The sequence below is a fragment of the Malurus melanocephalus genome, unplaced genomic scaffold (genome assembly GCF_030028575.1).
Source record: "Malurus melanocephalus ecotype Western Australia unplaced genomic scaffold, MMel_1.1 scaffold_15, whole genome shotgun sequence".
Lineage (NCBI taxonomy): Eukaryota > Metazoa > Chordata > Aves > Passeriformes > Maluridae > Malurus > Malurus melanocephalus.
In genome coordinates, this window is record NW_026623247.1 from 1,258,304 (window position 1) to 1,282,442 (window position 24,139).

At 33.2% G+C, this 24,139-nt stretch overlaps 1 protein-coding gene across 1 annotated transcript in view; it reads right to left on the reverse strand.

Moving 5' to 3' along the window:
• The window catches only part of CNTNAP4 (contactin associated protein family member 4), a 197,539-nt gene that overhangs the window by 71,179 nt on the left and 102,221 nt on the right, over positions 1-24,139 (reverse strand). The window contains exon 4 of the mRNA XM_057384683.1: positions 593-740. Coding sequence (XP_057240666.1) covers positions 593-740 — 148 coding nt within the window. The remainder of the gene's footprint in view (positions 1-592; positions 741-24,139) is intronic.

Sequence of the window (24,139 nt, forward strand, 5' to 3'; positions counted from 1 at the left end):
TTTTTTTTTTTTTTAAAGTCCAGGGATGAAAAACTGCAACAGGAAAACATCAGGAATATTTACACTGCCCAGAAGATCAATAAAACCACAACACTTAAGCAAGTTTCTTCCAAAGGCTTATGTCATTTATAAAGGGCACAAAAATTACTGGAAATGTACCCCATAAATGCATAAAAAGCTTCAAAATGTCCTTTAATCATTTATTGGTGGATCTATCTAGTTTTCCTGGCTCAGGATCAAGACCAGACAGATTTAAAACCRTAAACATTTTCCATGTTTTGGCCTTCAGATAGAAAGTATACCATGTTACGATGTAGTTTTTTTGACTGTGAAAATAAAATAAAAAAAAGCTTTCATGAAATCAGTTATTGGATTATGTGCACACCATTCATTCCAATACAGAAAAGACTGGATAATAAGCATCACATACTGATAGTTGAKGCAGAAATTGTGAAGTCTGCACATAAACTTATTGAATCAGTTTTATTCAAGATTAAATTAAGTCTTAGAAACCTACTTTCAAGTGCTCTCTAGGTAGCAAAAGACAATGATGAAGACTCATTTCACTTAGCTGATTCAMAAACAAACTTACTATATGTGCATCCATACACTTCAATGCGCATTCCAATCCTGCCATTTGGATTCCAGTCCAAAGGCACAAAACGGAGAAATCTTGCTTTAATAGAATGTTGAAGCTTGTAGTATACGACACTGTCTGCATTTGTGTTTCCAGAAAAAGCCTAGAAGAAAATGAAAAAGAGATAAGCTACAACTGCATTGAATATAGAAACATATGGAAGTATTGTTGATCTTTTCATTTTACACATTCATCTGGCAAACAGTCAAGAACAGGAATAAAGTGCAATTKTCGGTGAATTCCACAGGAACAACTGATGAATCAATCTTGATTATTCTTCTGRATGAGGTGTTAACTCATCTATGCGTTTATCACTGATGGCCCACTCAACGAAATATTTAACATGTTCTAAAATGTCAGTGAACAAAACCCTTCAAACCCAGATATTCCTGTCAAAAAACATGTACAATATCCTCACATTTCAGTGTATGGCTCCATCTAAAACTTTTGCATTGGAAAACAGTTATCTCTACAAATTTCTTTTACTGAAAGGTTGCAATGAATCTCATAGCAAGCCTGTGATTTAAATGCATAGTATGCTGTATTTAAAATGTTCTTTAACTGACAGACCATAGTAATACAAGACTGGTTTCCAACTAAGAAATCCAAAGTATTGTAAAAGGAATTTGTTCTACTGTCCTGTTAAAAAAAAGAGGAATCCATATTTCAATTTTTTTTAGGTGAAAGAAAAAAAGTGAACATTTTTGCAGTATTTAGCCAATAAAACTACTTTTCCTTAAAAAAATAAAAGAGAAATACAAAGAAATGCAAAGAACAAAGTAAAAACAAGAGCCATGAYAATAAATTATAGAATTCTAAAAGACACGAGAATATATTCTGATTTCCCTGCACTGTGTGGTGCTTTTTTTATCATTACCTGTTTATGGCATGTGAAGCAGGAATAAATTGTTCAGAGGCTTTGAAGCTAAAGATCTCATAGCTCTCTGAAATATTTAAATGAGCAGTATTTAAAAGATTACACATTTCTGGGTGTATTGACAGTGTTGTTGCCATAGCTATAAGCCACAGATGTTGCAACTGGAGAAGAACATAGCAACAAACTTCTTTAGGTTTGCAGCTCCTCTTACTACAAGTTTTAGAAGCAGACATGAGATTCACTGCATTATTTACCTTTCTGTACACAGATCTTTATGTACACTCTCTCACCTATACTAGTAGAATTTCAGTAAATTCTAATCTCTAAACTTTTACTTAATTAAAAAAAAAACAAAAAAAAAAGAAAGAAAAAAAAAACTAAATAAAAAGACCCTAAATCAAACCAACCAACCAACCAAGCAACACCAAAACCGGAACAACAGCTAGTGAAGTGGCTTATTTAAACTTACTTATTAAGCCAGTAATAAGCAGTGAGAGTTAGTGACTTTGAATATCCACTTTCAGTCTCATGCTTTGTAATTCCACTAGTACAGTAGGTAAAGGTGGAAACAAAAACCAGAGAAGTATTACTATTTGGAGGGTAAGACCCCTCAGACCTCCAATCCCCTCAAATCCTTATTTGCAGTCTGTAACAAATACAACTGCCCATGAAAATGCCAATTAGTTTGTCAACTGAACCAGAACCAGACCCCAGAAGTTTAAATATTGTACACAAATAAAGTGTTCAATTAAGATTTAAATTTTTGTAAAATTGTTTTTTGAGAGAAGCCACCCTATAAAAATTAATTTAAGTTTTGAAAACAGAATATTTATAACTTGATTTTTTTTTTTTTACTGTAGGGTATGATTAAACCATGTCCTTTTAAATTAAAATTTGTTTTTTGGCTTCAGCAATAACCTAACTCCTTGAAACCATTCAGAATGGCCAGTTTAGAAATCAGTATCTTTTGCTGTCATTTTGGAAAGATTTTTATCTAGGAAAGCCACATTTTAGAGTGTATCAATTGTGTTGAGTATTAAATTAAATCTTTATTGCTTCTTTCAAACAGTCTAAAGTTTAAAATACATATTTTGGGGCTTTTTCAGTCTAAGTCCTCTTCAAAAAGAAAAGAGAGCGAGGACAAAATCAGACTGCATTTAGACTACAGTACTAAAGGCGTACCCAAAACCTATGAAAGCAGCTTGTACRCTTTTTAGAGAAGAATTATATTCAACACGACAGACAGTCCTGTCCATACAGTGGAACACAATTACCATTTCATGGTCYAATCCAGCAGTCTTTTAAACATTATAATTGTATAATGAGGAGGTTCTTTCCTGCTCATTCTTATGTCAAATCGTGCATAGGGAACATGCCATTATTTTAGATTATGCAGAGTCTTCACAACCTACTCAGGCATCTAATGGTTAAAAAGATGCAATGTGATCCTCAATTAATAGGAATGTTACACCTAATAAACACTGTTTGCATAAATATTAATATAGTTAATAAAAAGCTAACCCTTCCAATGTAACTGCTATTTGAATCTTAGTTGATGAATTTACAGATCCTAYATTATCCTGCTTTTTAGTAAACTTTTAGTAAATTGAAAGCATCACCTTTCTCAAAGAAATAGTAAAATGCTATATTGCAGTTTACCTTCAAACAGTAGCAGGGCCACTTAACAGAGTAGATATCTAAGTAGATAAGCTTCCACAGCCTGTTTTATTCTATAAAATAAAAGTTTTCTGGGCTGTACTGAAGCCTGAACTGAGAGCCTACTCTCAAATTTGGTCTAACCTTCCTACTCAGTTTCTAACCTAGTAAATTCTTTACTTCAAGCTACTTTAATCCTGCTTTGRAGGATTAGAATTTTTCAGTTCATAATGGTGTCAGAAATCACAAATGTGGTCTTGACTGCATTGGTAAAGTTAAGTCCTGGCTGTAGAAGAGCACTGGCAAATTCAAAATGAGTCTGAAGAGAAGCTTACATCAAGATAAGGTTTTTTTCTAAAAAAAAAAAAGTCCTTAATTTCTCTGTCTATTCTTTATGTAGAAATTAAAAGTGGGTTTAGACGACGGATAATAGAGGCATCCTGTCCAAAACTTTCTCATCAATCAAAAATTCCCCCAGAAATGAAGATGCACATGACCCATACTTTATATAACCTAGAGGACATGACATTTCTTTACAAATGTAACTTTTACTGTATAATATACTATCTATGCACTTTAAAACACTAAATAATGTGGACAAATCTTTTACATGTGTTGTGCATCCATTGCAACACATATATTTGCTAGAAATATTACTTAAATATACATATATAAATAAATATAAATAAACTTAGCTGCAAATCCCCACTCAGTGTTTGATGATGAGTACTGCAACAGGACCAATCCTGAACAATTTGGTTGGAAGAGAAGTTTAGCAACTGATACTAATGCACCTCAAGATGGGTCTAACCTCATCATGTGCTTTATGAATTCTAGAACCAAGAGCAGAAAAAAAGTTGAAAAAAAATCATTGTGAAGTGTGCCTGCTCCAGATAATTTGATACACAGTACAATGATCATCAATTGACACAATTTCTGAACAAGAATCCAAACATTCAGACTCATTCTTCTCATCCTAGAACCACTGTGGTGCATTATTATTAGTCTATTGGAGTTGTTCCTGAAACTCAACATGTTTGAACTGTTTGGTTAAAGTGAAAAAATGAGCACGAAAGTCCTTCGCTCTGACTGGAAAACACTGYAGCAGACATTTGCCTCCTTTCCTAGATGCCCCCATTGCAATTATGGCTAGGACAAAATAACCACTGAGATTAAATTAAGAGATTGTTAAGACTTCATTGGTTATGAACAATATGTACAAAAGCTGGCATATATATTTCATATAAAATACTAACAGTGGCATCATAGTGAGGAGCCCTGTGCTGTAAGTTTTTCACTGTATTTTTCACTAGATCTTGTCTCTGAATTGCTTGAAGATACAGTTGAAATATACTAGTTTCCTTAAATTGATTAAAACAGACAGCGCTTGAACACACACCCAAGTCTGAGTGATCATAATGTCTCTTGTAAAAAAAGGATAATCTACATGAATGACAACCCAATTCATGCAGATCAGATGGATAGAAAAGAAATAACAACCTGGCAGAAAACCATCATAAATTCTTGTTCCAGTCAATGTCCACTGCTTGTAGCACCTAAATCCCCACTACTGCACTACTGTACTTACAGCTTTCCATCACTGCCACTCAGATACAGGGTAGTGGAGTAAATTTTATCAATATTCTTTCAGTCTATCTCTTTCTGCTCCATTTGATGAAATGGTTCATTCTCTTTTTTTTTTGCCTTTCACTGTGTGAGTGGAATATTAGCAAACCTTCACATAAGAGAACAGCTCCAGAATTAGGAGATGAAGAGACGATGAGACTACACTTGCGAATCCACTTCTCAAATGTGAAACATTCACATTTGTGAATGAACTACATAGATTTCTTCTGCCTTTTTGCCTTGTTTGGGGTTTATTTTTGGGGGGTTCTTTGCTTGTTTGCTTTTCTGTTTTTGTGGTGGTTGTTTTTCTTTTTGAGAAAAAATTGAAACAATTTGCTTTCATATTAATATAGAAGAGCGACATTTCAATATCTAAAATTAAACTGACAGAAAAAAATTGTGGGGTTTGCTTTATGTTACATTTGGACATAATAGGGGCATGTAAAAGGRTAGGAATCTAGGGCCCTTGAACAGAGCTACTGCTAGCCAGAAGAAGTTGATCAATAGCTAGCCATACTCATTTAGAAATGTGCTTTATAAAATGTGTTTTCTGTCTTTTTTTCCCCCTCATGTTCAGCACAACTGAAATGAAAGGTACTTAATTTTCCAGATTACMTAGCATAGCAACTCATAAATAAAACAAAACCAAAAATATGTTACAGAAAACCACCAACCAYAACTGCTATTTTGAATTCTTCCATCTACCTTATTTCCTTTCATTCATTCACATGTAGTAAAAAAAATAATGTGAAGAAACTTGTCACCATTGGAGGGAGCTCTTGTATTGACACAACTAGACACAATATTTCCCTTAAAAAATTATCATAACAATTCTTCTTTAYAAAATCCCAATCTATAATTATGAATCTACTATGTTCTATTTATTAATACCTAAGCACATGTACCTCAGAGATATTCTTGAAAATTGAAAATGTGAACGTGTTTCATAACAGTATTACTGGAATTCTACATAATCTTAAACAACTCTCAAAGATTAGCTAAGTCTTTATCTGAAATGAATAKAGATAGTTTTTTATAATCTGGGTCTCTTGTCAATGAATTTAGATTCTGATATTCCAAAGGTAACTCAGAGGATTTCAGAAAGTACCAACCGGTTTTAGTAGTGTTATGATCATTTACTTTCACTTTTTTYYWWTTTTTTTTTYCTTAATAAATCCATCCAAAATAACCTGTAAAACATTAATACATTGAATTTTTAATGTGAGCTCCAGTGCAMCTGTCCTTTCTACTTTCAAATAATTTTCAAGTTTAATCACTACTGTTCTGTGTAAACTAATGATTTTGCTAGTGGTATTTAATCTGGAGTGCAAAATTCAATTTTGACACTTAGAAATAACTAACTCTGTAAGTGTTATGAGATATTTTCAAAGTGCAGATGGTATATTTTTCATTATATGAAATTTAGGTAGGAATCACAATTCACTGTTGTACTTCCATAACACATGACATAACCCAGAGTCTACCAGAAAGATAATTCAGGTAACTTATAACTAAAATACCTGTTGTGCAACAGCAGTGTATGAAATCAACTGAAATGTCAAMACACTACATGGGAATTCTGTTTGCTCAAAGCAATATATATAAAAAAAAAAAACTTTATTAATATTACAGTATAACTTTTTCTTTTCATACCATTTCACACTTGGTTTTGAAAAGGAATTAAATGGTTAGAAAGAAAGAAAAGARACCTCATTAACTATGCAACATAGAAATGGCACAGCAAATAATCTTATGTCCTGAGGACTATAAACAATAAAATAGTTCAATAAAAAGGTTTTCTACTAAATTATTTCTGTGGTTTTTCACAAATGATGCCTCACTGTTTTATCTCTAGAGAAATTTCTGTATATGAATTGCTTTGTAAGTCMTCGTTACGGACTTAGACTAGTGCATAACAAATACCCAGTTAACAAGACAATCTTTTTCTCAACGTTGGTACAATAGCAGCCAGAAACCTTAGTGGTAAAATTTTACATTTAACACAGGCCTTGAGATTCTGGTTATTAGAAAACCTTTCAAAAGCAATTAACTTCCATATTTTTAGCTTTACTCTGGTGAAAGATACTATGAAAAGAAAAGCCAGAGATCTCACTGAGATTAAACATTTCGGATATGATGTTCAAGATGACTCTAAGAACTTTCTGCATACTAATTCTGTGAAAAAATGTCCAGCAAAAGCATATTGGGGTTGCATTCAGCAGTTATCAGGTAATAGCAAAAATATGTGCAAAGTATTTCCTCTGTTAGGAACATATGGAATACAAAAGAAGAGGTTTGGTTTTGGTTTTTCAGAAATACCAGCATTAATGGTGGAGCCTACTGCTCCAGTATGTGTCTGATGCCTCAGAAATGTAATGCAGAGAGCAAAGTCAGCCCTGTAAACAGATTACCAGATCATTTRGGGATATCTACTGGAATGCTCTGTTTGAGCCCAGGGCATGTGTTCTAAAAGCCACAGTGAGCACAACAAAACCAAGCTCCTGGGTATTTGTCACATGCAGAATTTGTTTCTGACACAGACTTCAGATATCTGCATTAGCTAAGCAGCAAAGTGATGGTAGTTAATTCTTTCCAGTACTCCTGTGCATTTAAATAGAAATAAAGACTAGCAAATACCAGTGACCAGCAAATCTGACATGCAATCAAGAATACACAACACAYCCACAACCCTCAGCAAATGTGTTCATTTGTGGAAGGGAAAGAACTGACTGATGTGGGGGTGCCCATCAGCTACAAGAAGAGCAGGGAGAGAGGGGTGCCCACATAGAAGGAGAGAACAAAGGAAGGCTTTGCAGAAACAACCGAATTAAATCTTTAAAGACAAATGGGAGAAGAAAATTTTAGGTGACAAAATTTCTTTCCAGGAAAAGATTTGAATAACTCCACGGCTCATGGGGGAAAATGACACATGGTTCACAGCCTGAAGCCTCATCACTGATGGTCACCAGCTTTCCTCGTAAGGCTATCTGCCAGAAAGTTAAAAGAAATGTCAGGTACCAATACAAAATTAGCAATAATTCTGATACATCACTTTCTATATGAAAACTAGTGATCTGGCTCCTTGTCCACTTAGCCTATCTCCACAGAATATTTTACTTCATATTCTCAGTTTTCTATGGAAATAATAAAGAGGGGGTGTAAAAAACTAAAAAAAAAAAAAAAAAAAAAAAAAAAAAAAAAAAAAAAAAAAAAAAAAAAAAAAAAAAAAGAAACCCAACCAAATAAACAAACAAAAAAGAAACATAAATCGTATCAGGAACTGACAATGTTTTGAATTCAGGTGTCCCAACACCTGCATCACAAGTTTAGAAATGCAAGTCTAAGTTATAATAGAATTGATTTATCTCAAATATAAGCAGAGTCCCTTGTGTTTACTTTAGAGCCCCTAGTGTTACTCTACATATAACTCAGATCTAGCTCCATCCTAATGCTTTTATAGAATGTGAGAAGCAACACCCAGAAGTAAAAACCCAAAGTAAATTAGTATCTCATTGATCAGACAGGATGAACATAGAACTGATTTTCAAATTTTAAAGGTCTTTTAATGTTTTTCATTCTATTAATCAGGAATGAGTATTTACATGGGATAAATGGGAATAAATTCCCTTAGTGCACATGACATCAAAAACCATAACTCCACTTCTTTAGGGAAGGTGACTGAATATATGGGAATAATGCTGGTAATTTGCAATGCCAATCTCTTTAGTTTATGTAAACAAAACAAATATTTAATGGTGTCTCTGTGTACATATCTGTCAATATAGGTTAAAGCTAAAATACAGACCAGAGAAAATGGGTTGGGGCTTGCACGTAAAGTCCACACTGCAAGACATTTACTCCTAAACAATTAGCCACTTTCTTTCAATAATTAACTGCTTTCTGGGTAAAGTGGCATTCAAGAGACATGATCAATATGAAGGATATTTCTTTATAATAAATATGATCTTTCTTAAATGAAAGAATCTACTAATATTTTCAGTTGTTTAATATGGTTTTCCTAGAAGGAGGCTCTCATGCCAGCAATAATCTTGACAAAAACAAAGCTGCAGAACTCTRATGAGGTCAAAGTGCTGCCAGCTTCTAATACCATAATTTCCAGAATGGTGAGTAACATTAATGTCTAACATCTATGACAATGCTTGAAGGATGAGACAGTGAAAGTTATTTGTGCACTGCACTGGAAATTGTGATCAAATGACTACAGGAACATGGGTGGTCATTTCCCTCAAACTAAATCATTCTTTATTCAAGTGAAGTCCTAAAATTAATTTTTATTTAATTAGCTTTGATACTCAAAAGACACATGTGGGAATAGCTTTTCTAAGAGAAACAACAGCACTCTTAGTGCAACAAAGTTGATCCTAAACCCATTTTTAAAATGAATTTGTACATGGATAGAACATCGTGGTTTGCTGTAGGGTAGGAAAAGAAAATAATTAAATATTAAGATGTTTTTCTTTAATGTAGACATTACTTGTGGGACTTAAAGCCCCATAAAATACTATTTTCTTTTACAAGAATCTTAAAAATGAGAATGTTGGTACTTTGACTAAAGGATAAAGACGTGATATTTGTAACATGAGATTTAATTTCAAACTATTTTTTAGATGATTTTTGATGTATGGTTACATGCAGTAATCTGTAGGAAGTGTTTGATAAATTAATTTTAACTGCTTTAAGCTTTTTGTGACATTTCAACTRAGAGGATCTTGCTTACATTGTAACATCTCTAATTGCCTTTGGTGAAGACTGGTGCTGCAGAATGGTTATAAATTAATCTATTTCAAGTGGAAAACTTTAGTTTGCTAGTCTTCACTACCTACTTGGTGCATCTGGAAAGAAAAATGAAGTGCAAGGCAGAAGAAAATGGAGAATTAACCTTTTACACATTGAGAAAACAATGCATGAGAATAGATAAACTGATTCTGAAATGCTTTTGAAAAACGTTCAAACTAAGATCTAAGTAAGAACTTGAAGGAATTCAGAGATATATCTAAATTTGAACTCTAACAGTAGGCTCTTCTTTAAATTTTTACTTTTTAATTTGGTCTCCTGCAGAGGGAGAAAAAAGAAATTAACATGTGACTCATGTAACAAACACAAAAATCTATCTCAGTGTTATTCCCCAATTGAATTACTGATACATAAAGTTGCAGAGATGCATATTTGTAAAATTATTCTTATTTTACTTTATAAAGACAAAATTAATTCTACTGAGGACTGCTTTCTCTTTCATTTGCAACCATACAGTTAAACTCACAATAAACTGTTAAGGACAGCAAGCACTTCAGGTGCTATTGCATTTTACATAGAACAAGCAGAAAGAAATGAGAGCATTGCTGACATCTGACCATGGGGCACTTCATTGAAACCAGTTTTAAAAAAACATTTTGTCACTATACTGGAGAATACATTATTCTTTCCCTTTGATAAGTGTATTTCAGTATGTTTGTGCTACAGTAGAAGCTCCATTCTATTTCCTAAGAAAGACCCAAATCTGGAAACAAATAAATCAAGACAAAGATCAAGCATGAAGCTGCCTGACCACAATTCAATGAGGAGTGATTTCCCTGGAGTATCGAGAGAGCAAAGGTTAAAAACAATTTTCTAGATAGCAATACATATAATTAACTGAGCAATTATTGAGTAATTCAACAGTGTCTTCTACAAATACAAGGTGCAGAAGAACATTCTGGAAAAGGAAAAAGGTGAAGCATTTCATCAATTCACACAGTCGCTCCATCTGATAATGATGAAGTGAACTCGAAGATGTTGGAAGTGCCCACAGAAGTCAACTCAGTCTTTCTCAAGACCATACACAAGTTTACAATTCTTGAGATCTAATTTATCTAACTCCTGTCAAGTTCATACCCCATGACAGCTACACTAGCACTTTTTTTTTAACCCATATTAAAAGGTATGAATTGAATCAATACTTTCATTCTGTAATATAATCTGTTCCTTATAACTGGCACCTTCTCTTTGAAACAAGGAATTGTTTGCTCCCAAAAACCTTCATCATCATTTAAGAAATCAAGGATCAGGCTAATTATAAAAGAAGACTGCTTCTGTTTGGCAAATTACCAGCTTTGCATCAGAAGTAATGTCAAAATGAGCACAAGAAAAGGGCACGGCAATTTAACATTATATCAATTGTAAATATTTTTAGATCTGTCAGAATATGGAAATCATTCTTCAACTGTCAAACAACATCCCGAATTATCTTCGCATAACACAGATTGACTAAAAGATTTCTAATACTTTCAAAATGAAAATGTCATTCACATAATATTTAAAATATTAATAAATGTCAGACTTTGTTCAATCTTATTTTTTTCAAACCACAAAGTAAGAAGCTTTGTATATTCTTATGAAGGAGTACCACACTACTTCTTAAATGTATTTAAAATACAAACAATTATGCATAAATATTTGAAATAAATACACATTGGAAAGACCTAACAACAAAAGCTCACAAAGCAGTAATAGATTATCATAGACGTTAACTTATTTGGTATTACATAATCTCTTCACATAATTCTTAAAACAAGTTACCATTATTTTAATACTTTTGCAATTTTAAAGTACTTCAGATAACTTRAAACACAAGCTTTCTTAAGATATGTGTGTGAATACTACTATACTTTTTWATTTTAAAATATTAACCCAGAACTGAAAAATTAAAACCCCCAAAGAACTCTTTAAATTTCTCAGACTCTGCTTTCAGTACATATGCTCACTCAGTTTCCCATTAAGTCTRTGTGAAATTTCATCTGTCATTAGGTCAGTGTAAAGTATGAGCAGGACAAGAAGTCACTGGGAATGCACAAAACTTCCTCACACCTCTATCTAAACATCCAAAAACACGTGTGCTCATGCTGCCTGACAGTCTGCCTGGTCTTTTCTTGTTAGTTGGTGAAGAAAGAGATTCAGATTACCATCTCATAGAAAGAAGGAAATTCTAGAAGTTGGTAGTCTGTGTAGTGATCAGCTATTAGTGTACACAGGACTGTAAGGAAAGAGTCATGCTCATCCYGCCAAAGAGGTAGAAATCACTGAAAGGAAATTGAGGAGAAAATGGTTCTGCCAGAAGTAGTTAATTCTAGGACCATAATTATGAGCCAAAATGATTGAAGCAGATAAATGAAAATCAAGCACAAACTTACAGGCATTATTGTGCAGGGTTTTGCTCTTTACAGATGAAGTTGGTTTTGGGACATTAACCATCTATGAGTTTGTGTGCTGTATTGTTTATATTTTTGGCATGATTGGATATTTTGACAGTGGTAAATTATAAAAAAAAATAAAAAAAAATAAAAAAAAATCATCTTTTTCAGACTAAATTTACAAATGTACTTGTATTCCAAAAGAGAAAGAAAGAAATCTAACTGAAGTAATTAAATATGAACCCCACTTGTATGCCTGTCTTTCCCTCCTGTAACCAGTGCCCCAAAATATTTACTCATCCATCATATTAGATGGTTAAAGCAAGCCTTTCTTTTTGACATGTGCTTTTAAGTAAGAGGTGACTCTAATAGTTTTTAGCTGCTAAAGATATAGATGGAAACTTCTGCAACAGAAGTTCATCTCCATCTTCATCTATCTGTGCATGTACGTGGGTGCAACACAAMAGAGACTCAAGAGTATCATAGAAAATGGCAGTAGCATAACCAAAATAATTCTWAAAATTAAAGTGTACAGTTGTTAATCATTGAAAATAAAGACAAAATGTCCATTGCCTTGTAAAGGATGTTGGAATGGGAACTGACTCCAGTCTAGTTCCCCCTAACCACTCAGTCCAAAATATAGAATGCTTGACTCCATGATTGGGGATGAAATCCTCACTTAGACCTACTATCCAGAAGATTCAGATCATCTTTAAGCAATAATTCATTAAGCAATAATCATAAAAAAAAAATCTTATTTAATTTTGTAATAATCTTCCATTAATTTTGTAGCTTTTTTCCTGGTGCAACACAGGAAAGCTGCTGCTACATTAAGGGACTACTAGATGTTTGCTTTAGAAACCCAAAATTAAAGGCTTTTTTAGCAAGATATATTCTGTTCTAGAAAGGAACAGACCTTTCTATCACAAGGAAAAAGCTGATGTCACCTGAATTTGCAGACACAGAAGACAAGGCTTCTACCTAACTTTTAAAACTTGCTCTTTTTTTTTTTTTTTTTTTTCGCTAGGCTATTTTTTGACCAGAACTTCCCAACACATTTCTTGATTGCTTATATCCCTGATGCTTTCTGCACCAGACTGAAGGATCAACAATCATTCAGAAACTATGTCTCACCAAATTCTGTTCTATGACTATTCCATGGTTTTACAGCATAGCATTTATCACATTCACAAAGGAGTAAATTACCTCGCCCAACTTGTTCTGAGATCTCTGACAGATGTCACTGACAGCAATAAAAAGAGAACCATCAATTTCTATTTTGTCCCAGTCATAGCCTTTATAACCACTTAGCCAAGCCTACAGCCAGCACTATAAATTTAAAGATTACCTTGAACCTAGAGATTTCTGTAGTTTTCTCCAGCTTTGTGGCCCAAGAAAGAGATATCCAGTTCCAACTCAGCAAAGCCATACTAACAGCTCTAACAGAGCTCAAAGCTTTGAGCTGCTCATGCAGAGATCCTCGCTGTTTGCCTAAAGTCATGTGAATACATCTTCAGCCTGAATGGCAGTCAGTGTCTCACACTGGGACGACACTGCAGCAGTGACAACCAGCTGTCCTTTTCTCGGCCCTGTCAAGGGATACTTTTCATGCCATGCCACTCTTTGCAGCCCTTGCAATTCAGCCACTGTTGTGCTGCCAAAGATTTGATTCCTGTCATGTGTGTCATTTGTCATCGTGATGTTCATTGTCACCTCGCTAAGAAGGCTGGAGTATATGGCCTACAAGCTACACACAAGCCCAGAAAACAACAACTGCACTTCAAATATGCCCTTCAAACCTTACTATTGCTTGTATTATTGAAAATACAGGGAAGTTTGGGAAAAAATACAGGTTGTTTTGAACGGAATTTCAATCCATGCCTCCAAAAATCTTTTACAATTGACTCATTGCTTCAAGAAATAGGAATGTATTAAACACATTCCCTCCTTGTTAAAATTAACCTCCCAGGGATGATCAAAATCAAGTCTAAAATTAATGACAGGCTCCACCTCTGACAGAGAGCATGGTAAGCGAAAGACTTCTTCAATCRTATATTTACTCTGGAACATGAAAAAAAGGAAAAACATCAGAACAAAAACCCACTTGTTAAATTCAGAATGTTTATTAATCTAATACTTGCCTAAGAAAACACTTTTGCTCAGTTATTACAGGGCTTTATTACCAGTAATGCCACCTAAACTATCAGCATTTTTAACAAAGCATAGATCTGATCTCATGTGAAGAAATGACTAAGACATAATTTTAAAACAATTCCTTTGAGGATCCTTTGAGCATTTTCAGTTAAAATAATAAAGTTCAATTTTTCATTAGAGAAATTAGTAAAAATAGAAAGAAAAACATGTCAGATGAAAGAACAAAGTATGTGGAAAATGCGCTGTAACAAACCAATAATGCAAGTTAGAATAATTGCAGTGTGCTTTATTTAGATGGAGGAATGCATGCATGATGAATCAACCWCTCAAGCCATCCTTAAGTAAAATCTGTTTGTCAGAAAATTAGCTATGGATACTTAATCCAATTAAGAACTTAGCATTTTCTTACTGTTTTGCTCCATCAAACTAGAATTTGGCAGTCCTAATTATTTCTCATCTTCATATTGTCAGAAAGCTGGTGCTTTTGGAGTTTTGTTTTTTTGTCGCTTTTTTTTTTTTATTTTTTTTTTTTTTTTTTTTTTTCTCTGTTTTTTTTTTTATAATTTAATTTGTTTGTATTTCTTACTTTAAAAGTCAGTCTATTAACTGCATGTATTTTCTTTTTTTAAGAAATAGAAAAATAAATATCCAATGACAAACTAAAAATAATTAATTGTTAAGCAATTAATACACTGCCTTTGTGGTTTGTACTTCTACTTATTTCTTAAGAAATTCTTTGAAATAGGCTACCTTAGGATGTGAAAGAATGGTAACTAAGAGAAAGGCAAACTTACAAATATTCATGTTTTATATTCTTTCTGGCACTTCTAAATATATTTAAAACCACGAGCTAGCTTAACTTTCAGAAAAAAGAAGYATGATTTTTTTTCCCTTTTCTGTACATTAAATTTCTTTGTGTATGAATTTGAGGATTTGATCAAACCATTCTTAATAAGTAATTTAATCACATTAGTGGATTCAACTTTTTATCATTAAGAGATAAGTTTACCATTAAAACAAAGCATAGCAGTGTTTTTCATAATTAAAGTTCTCTTCAACACAACAAAAAATATTATTATTGCCTTGCAATTTATTTATATTATGTATTTATATTTACTTTTCTRTATGTTTCTGCTCCAGAGACCACACAGATTTTGCAGCCTTGCAGAAGCTACCACTAAGAGCTCAGATTTYTCCTGCTGGCATTCATGACAATATCTTTCAAGCTTTCAGCTTCTCCTGTCTGCATTGCCAGAGGCAAGGTACCTCTTGTTCCTAAGGCTCACCAGCACAAATAGAATTGGAGTGGTTGCAGTTGCTCAAAAGATTAGATCCTGCACTAAAATAATTTTGACAGGGGATATTTTTTTCAAGTTCTTTGAGTTTAATCTTAGCTCTTTTTTTATATATGGAAGATGGTAACTGCACTGAATATCTGGATCTAACAAAAATACATCTCCTTTTTTAAAGATAATGATCCTCTAGCTTTACTAAACACAAGTTTGTACAGGTTTTTTTACTATTCAAGATTAATTTCTATTCTATGTTGGATATTTTCTAYGTAGGATTTTTTGGCTTGAACAGTATTTGTTTTCTGAGATAACACAGTAGAATGCAAACGTAATTTCAACTCCACACAACACTAATTAACTGAACTGTAATGCAGACTCCATATGAACAACAAAATCCATTTTCAAAAAATTATAATAGCATTATGATAAATATTGTCTAAACAGATAAGAGCACAGAAAATTCCACAGTGCGATTATCCATTATTCCAACACCCCAAACCTAATACCGAGCACGTGTATGCCAGATGTTGGTACAACTAATTCTTAGAAAGGGCAAGTGAAATTTTCTGTATTTGGGAATATTATATATTTGGGAATAAAATATTTATTTCAACATAGCAAGCATCCCTAATTATTTGCACTCACCTGTTTTTCTTTTATTACACATATAAACTGTCATAAAACAGATTCTTATTTTAGTGGCAATACTCACCATTACCATTATCCCTATAAAGATACTGCTGTAATGAATGGAGGGATTTTTGATTGCAATGTATACAAGGAAGAGTCAGCCACACTACAGCGTAAGACCTGTCCCTCATTTAGTCTTCAAAGGACCGGTTTAAGCAGCCTACTCAGAACAAACATCAACAAAGTGATGAGTCCTGTTGAGTCATGAGCAGGGTGTGTTATTTCCTGTGCTGCTCTGGTAGAGGCAATGAACAAACAGCCTTCTTTTTCTTCATGCCTTTGTACTTACGGATTTTAGTTGCGTTTATACTCCACATTGTCTTTTCCAGGTCAAAGAATCCCAGTCTAGACAGTCACTTCTTCCATGCCAGATGTCCTCTTTTTAATCTTTTAAAACATAACTTTAYGAGTCTTTTCCAGTCTTTTCTGTATTATTTTGAAATAAATTAATAGGTCTGTACTGAAGACGTGAACAGAACGTAGTCATTCACAGCGGAATAACAAAGTTTTCTGTGTCATTCACTGCAAATCTCTTAATAATTCTAACACCGCATTTTCATCTTTTTTTTTTTTTTTTTCTAAAGGACTAAGCTGATAATTATAAATGTTTTAGAGTTTCCAGTTCTCATCCTGTAGCATCCCACAGTCACTCATTCATCACGGAAACACAGAGGAGTTTTTGGGGGGTGTAATTTGCGGGATTTTTTTGCCTTGCACATTTTGTTAGTAATGAAGCCAGAATATTGGTATTTCTGCTTAATTATAACATTTTATATATAAACATAAGAAAATCTTTTAAATGCTCCAGGCCAAAATCTAAGTCATAACTTAATGTGGGAATATGCTTTTCTTTTATTTTTCTTTCTTTTTTTCTCTTTAGATTTTTTTTTTAAGAAAGCAGGAAGAAATGTCTACACTTTTTCTGACCATTTGAGTGAAAAATTTAAAATGGCAGGGTCATATAGAAGACCACTAGGAATAGACCAATATGTTAACTATACCATGTGTTTAGAGTTATGCACTTGTTACTGCAACACATTTTTTCCTATTTGTGGTAAAGAGATGCCTTCAGTCAAGTATGAAGCAGGTTTGGTTGCTTCAAAAAAAATGTGAACTTTCTCTCATATAAAAGTCATATTATAATTTGATCTAATTAAAAAAAAAAAACAACAAAACAACAAACTAAGCAAAACTCACATGCTTTTCAGGAATATACTTTCAAAATTACACACAAACTTTCAAACACAGTGTTTTGAGGTTGCATGTCGGCATGAGAAAGAGACAGGAAACAGAGAAAATGTAAGAAAACCTCTATAGTTTCCAAATTTTCATTGATGGAATCTTTTCAAATATGTGCATATTCTATGGAAGAATGCTATCTTTATTAATTTGCATTATATTTGAATATGAACCTCTGATAATTCAGCATTGGATATGTAGATGAGGACAGGAATTTTTTGAGCTCCAAAGTTTGTGCAATTTTAGAATGATCCTGCTTCTACCAAAATTAAATGGAACATTAACCATTTTTCCTTTGCTTCCACGTCATGTGAATAGTTTTCCTTTTTGTACAACAGGAGAATAGAAACATGGAAAATAAACAGGGAAAATGGTGAATTGCTAAAATAAATTTCAGGAATACTTAAACAGAATACYATTTAATTTCACCATATGATAATGTGGGTTGGAAAGGTATTTAAGTCCAAATTCTTGCTCAAGAAATCCGTCAGCTACTAGGTTAGACAAGGTTACTCAGGGTTTTCCCAGTATCCTGTCTTTACATTTTGCTGTGCATGCTTRCATCTGTCATATGAACTGTCACCAGTTTCCAGGAAAATTCTCTTTTCTTCCCTTCTCTCATTTTTACAACAGGTTAGAAAAGAAATGAGACAAGCAGAGTGCATAATTAGGCACTCTTTCTGTTTGTGTCAGATTAGTAAGGGTTTGATTGTTCCAAGATACAATGTATAGCATACCTTGATGAAGTAACTGAGACACTAGCCCTGGTGAAAATTCTTCAGACACAACATAAATTGGGTCAGAGGTTTACATGGCAATTGCACTTCACATTGTATAAAATGTGCTTGAAGGGAGATGAAATACCATAGGTATCACATGATCTGAATAATCATAAGCAGATTGGTAGAGGTGATTTTTTCCTTTTTTGTTTTTCTTTTTTTTTCTTTTTTTTTTTTTTTTTTTTTTTTTTTTTTTAAGATGAAATTATGCTGACTGTTACAAACTAAACAGCTTGGGCAGTACTCTGAGGAGCCTATTTTATTTACCAGATTCCTGGAAATAAAAATGGGTTATTAAAACAATTTTACTTGGATTTCATGACCTTCAATTATGCCATTTACAAGCAGGGGAGAAAAAAATGAGAATTTAATTCTATTTACTTAATATGTATTAATATATTGATAGTATACAACATCAGAAAATGGTATAATCTTTCTAATTTTAAGATTTAAAATATGAATGACAATTAAAAATGCATAAAATGTATTMAATATTCACCAAATTTTGCCTGATATTTATGTTTATTTTATCACCTCAACTTCCACAGCACAGGTGCTCAGGTTTTGACATTGTGTCACTGCACACTTAGAAAATGCAAATGACTGAACTAACGTACATAATTTACAACACAATGAGTGTCTTGTAAGCCTCTAAAAGGTTCACTGCATCCAAAGTATTTGCACCTCAGCAGAATGGAGACACATTTCCCATCAAGTAACCACTAAACAGTGTATAAAAAATACCAGTAGAAGCACAGATAATGAAAGATGACCTGYTTGTTTTCATTACTTCAGCATATCCAAAAGTTAGTATGTCTTGTAYCAAAATTTACAGACCTTCACCTACAGCCTGGTATTACTTAAATTGTCTAAGACCTAATAAAATCATAGAAGAATATCATGACATTCAKCTGAAATCAACTACATCTATTTTCACTGGTTTCATTTGACTGATGCACTGCTTGATAGGAAATCAACAAAGAGAAGCTGAAAATTATAATCTCATGGAGAGAAGAAAAATTATGGAGGAAAAAGCAGATCTTTTTCCACTGGACTGTGGAGTCCAGTTTTACCACATCAACACTGATATAAGAATCATTACCCTCTTTTGCCATTGTGTGAATTCGTGTTGGCTAAGTTAAAGACACACTGCAAAAACTAAGTAACATCCAACACAATTATGCATTTTGCTTAGTTGTTTGGGTTTACCCTTCAGAACTAAAAGGTCACAAATCAGCATAATGTCATACTAACAATGTCAGGTGACATTTTTAATAATGCAAATTAACTGGGAACTTAATCAAGTTGAAAAAAAAATAATGGAAACTTTACACAGAGATCTTGGTAATGCTTTTCAGGATCTTATCTTCACTCTTTTTTATTGTTCCCTTACTAGAAGTCTATGTAAGGCTAGAATCCCCTGTGTCCAGAGGAGGACCATGRAGATGTTCAAGGGCTGGAGMATCTYTCCTATGAAGACAGGCTGAGAGAATTGGGATGTTCAGCCTCAAGAAAAGAAGGCTTCAGGGATACCTTGGAGCAGCCTTTCAGTACAAGGGGGCGAACAAGAAAGACAGAGACAAACTTTTACCTGGGGCATGAACTGACAGGACAAGAGAGAATGCCTATAAACTGAAACATGGTAGATTTAGATCAATTATTAATTGGGAATTCATTTTTTACTGTGAAGGTGATGAGGCACTGCAACAGTTTGCTCAGACAAGTCATGGATTCACCATCCCTGGAAACGTGCAAGGCCAGGTTGGATGGGGAACRTGATCTAGTGTAAGGTGAATCTGCCCATGGCAGGAGTGTTAGAACCAGATGATCTTTATTGTCCCTTCCAACTTAAACCATTCTTTGGTTCTGAATATATATGAACAATGTATTTTATAATAAATTGAAACCTAATTACATATTTCATAAAATATAGTATTATATATAAAAAATATATAAATATATAACTATCTAAAATACCATCTTGCTAATAGTACCTCTAATGATTGCTTTTCCTAGTCTTCATCCCTCATTCAAGAGTTTTATCTCATAATTTAGGTCAGTACTTTTCAAGTCCTTCTTAAWAAAATTCTTGAAATCATTGAAGTTTCTCACCTATATCCCCAATAAAAAGTAAAATGCAACAAAATTATTTCAAACATTCTTTTAACTTATTTTTATCTAATGTGGATGAAGTATAATTCTATTTTTTTTCATAATCTCTGAATATTCTTTTAGTCAGGATAATAAATTAAGAAGAGATAATGGTATTAAATTATATTTCTCAGGCACATGTTGTCACTCTTGGGGATTGTGTTGTGCAGAGCCAGGAACTGGACTCAATGATCTTTGTGTGTCCCTTTCAACTCAGATTATTCTGTGATTCTGTGAAATTTGTTTAATGATATTTATTTTCTCAAYTTTTAATTTTTGAGTAAAAGAAAATATTATCTTCCACACCATTTATAAGTCTGTAGAACCAGAAAAGGACATGTAAAACTACCCTGACTTCCACTACAGAATAAATAATAAAGCTTCACTGCCATCAAATTGGCTTTTGGTGATTGTTCCATTGTTGTTTTAGTCGGTTGACTTTGTGGGCTCTTTGGGTTTGTTTGTTTCTTTCCAATATTGGCTGGATTCATGMAAAATACAGACTCAAGCGGATTCTTAAGAAATATCAAACTTCATCATGCTCAAAAATATCCTAAGAGGCAAATTTCTAAATTTTTATTCCCATAAACTTGACACACAKTTAATTTACTTACAGCATAACTTGGTGCTAAATTTTCATTTCTCTATTTCAGGGAGAAATCCATCAKTGGAGAATCAAGGGAATAAATACTWGGGKTTTTTTTCCACCAGGTGCTGCTGCAACTAAGAGAAAGGTCTCTGGGAGTAAATGCAGATACAATACCATCTGAGCAAGATGAAAAGATGAGCCTGCGGGGTTCCTCTGGGAAATTTTTGAAGAGGCGTTATGTCAAAATTATTTGACATAATGAAATACAAACAGACTGTGCAGACAATCTGAAAAGTATTAATCCCTCAACWGTATTGCTGAGGTTTCCAGTATGAATTATATTTTTGGGGGAGAGGCAGGAGAAAGATATTTATGGAGAAGATACAGATAAGAAGAGAAAGACACCTGAACTGCAAAAAAAAATGATGATATAACAGGAATGGCATAGGTAGGAAAGTATAAGAAGGCATTTTAAATCTGAGAAAAAAAAGATGATAATTTATAATTAATATCTTAAACAACATTCAAATAATATTTGAATAATAATATTCAAATTGATCTTTACATACACATCAATATATGTATGAAAATATTCTTTTATTTAAGACACAACTGAGATAGTGTTAACAGCCCTATTTCCAACATTTGTTTTCTTATTATTGATCTAAGAGTTTTCAGTGTCAGATACAGTTGTAGCATATCTCAGAATTGTTGTGGTTGTCARCAACCTTCACCATGGAAAGGTGACTGAATGAAATTTAAAAAATAATTTTTCTGAAAGACTGGAATGTAGAGAGAGAAGTCACAGTGCAAGCTGTTGTAATGAATTTCATGCAGAAAATAATGTTATCTGTAATGAAATTCAGACAGGAAAGTAGATTAAAAAAGCATCAAGGGATGCATCTCTAATGAAAAATGTAATTGATTTAAAAATAAATCATACTTTATATTTTGCAAAAGGAGAGTTTCAGGAATCTGCTGAAAATATCAATCTAATATTGACAAGTAAGGGAATGTAAATTTTTCACATTAAGATGGCTTTTAAATGTCTAAGTAATTGTGAAAATTTTTTTTCCAGTTTTTTGAGTCTGTGTGTTTTCATTCTTGTGGCCCAAAGCGATCAATAAACCAGCACAGTAGAAGTACTAGTGTACTTACTGTACCTAAGTCTTCAGATGATTTTGCTATTTGAATTTTTCATGAAAACCATATTGCATAAAGTACATTAAAGCAACCTAAATTCTAAGTATGATGAAAACTGAACACATTAAACTTTTAATCTGCACACTATGCAGGACAAGACTCTTCTATGCAAGTGTATAAAATGTGCTGTAGAATGAGCACACATCATACCATTGCTTAAAATTATTGATGAACTTTATTTTTGCAGTTTGGGTGGAAAGGAAGATACTTGGCACTCTTGTCAAAAAAAAAGATGGAATTCTGATTTGTTTCCTCTTGTGATACAAAACTTGCTGTTACCAAGACCAGAGAGATTAATCATCCCTTTCAAGAGCAGTGAGTTAAGCAGTGTAAGTAGACCTACAGTGAAGAATCAGGAACAACTGTCAATAATAAATGCTGAATATTAACCATAAGAAGTACTTTTAACAATGAGGAAACACTCTTGAAATGTTAGAAGCTCACATATGAAATTAATATGTGTTCACCTAATAYGTGAACTTGCAACAACATCAAATCAAAAAAAAATTCTCAAACAAAACATTGCTGTTATTTATTTTTATTTCAAATGGAATTTTTTTAATGGAATTAAAGAAACCTTTCTAATTGATTAGTTAATTATYTGTACTTCACCAACATTCACAATATTCCCCAACAACTTGTTTACTATTCACAGTAATGCTGATTCTATGGAGTAGTAGTGCTAATTTTTCTCAATAACTTGAGGATTATCGAGAAAACCCAAACCTGTAGATACCAACTGCATCTTATTGATTTCTATTTTGTACTTGAAAATCCACATGTTTCATAGATATTTCTACTGGGAAGCAAAAATTCCAAAAATAAGATTAAAAGGAAATAGTGGGAAACATCTTGCATTAAAGACATTTATAAGGATAAGAAACTTGATTTCAATGCTGTTGAATCAGGGACAGTGTTTTTCACCTACATATAAACTGTCCCTGCAGAATCAGTTATCTCAGAATTGGTTTGTAATTGTAAAAGGAATCAAACTGAAGCAATTAAAAATGTCTCAGCTCTTCACATTTGCAATGGCACAAAAATATTGGTATTTTTACAGTGCAAATGGAAGTTTCTATTCATGGTTTTGACATAAGGCTTCACAAATGTGTGACATCTGTTCTGATGCTCAGTGCTACAAATCCTGAAACAGTTCTGAAAARTACACGTTTAGCTAGCAAAGTTACTTTTTCTCTTTCCTATCAAAAATAAACATTTATTTGAAAATATTTATCCAATGCCAGCCTCAGAGAGCTGTCTGGCATWGAAAACTTCTGGATTAAACACCACAGGTTTGCTTATATAACCTTATCATAGACATGAGCTTTCTAATGGAATCTTATTTAAAAACATTTGTTTTTACAAAATAACCTTAAAGTACAAATAATTTTCCCTARGATACATGCTATAACGTAGCATATGATCTGAGAAAATAAATAAGCGGTATCAGAGGTTTCCCTATGGAATTCTAGGGACAAACTGATCCTAGGATATAAAGCACAAACAAAATCAAAGGCAGGCCACAAAGAGAAAACACCATATAAAATACAGTGCAGAGCACTTTCCATCTTGACTGCAGCTGAAGAATAGCTGTTGTTACACAATGTATCATTTTTATTGTAGAACTCTCTCAGCTTCTAGCACATCTCTGAGGAATATCTTGAACCTCTACTCAAGTAAATCAACAAAAATGAACTATAACTTGATAAAAATGCCTTTTAGAGATTTAAAATTATTTCCATACCACTTAAGTCATTGTCATCACTGTAATTGCAACTGTCAGGAGCCCAATTAATTCATATATTGAAGGCATCATTCTCTGGTACACCTGTCACAGACAGAGATGTTAAACCTGTATGACTTGAGATACTGAAGTGAGGAAGAAATGGGAAAAGCAGCTTTTCATTTCTAGGTGACCAGCTTGAATTCATTCCAACTTGCAAGGRACTGAACAACACAGTCAGAGATTGCAGGATGATCTATGTGAAAGATTTTGSTGATCTTAACCCAGTTTCTAGTAGAAAGGTTCAGTATTCTGAACATCACCAATGTGGCCACA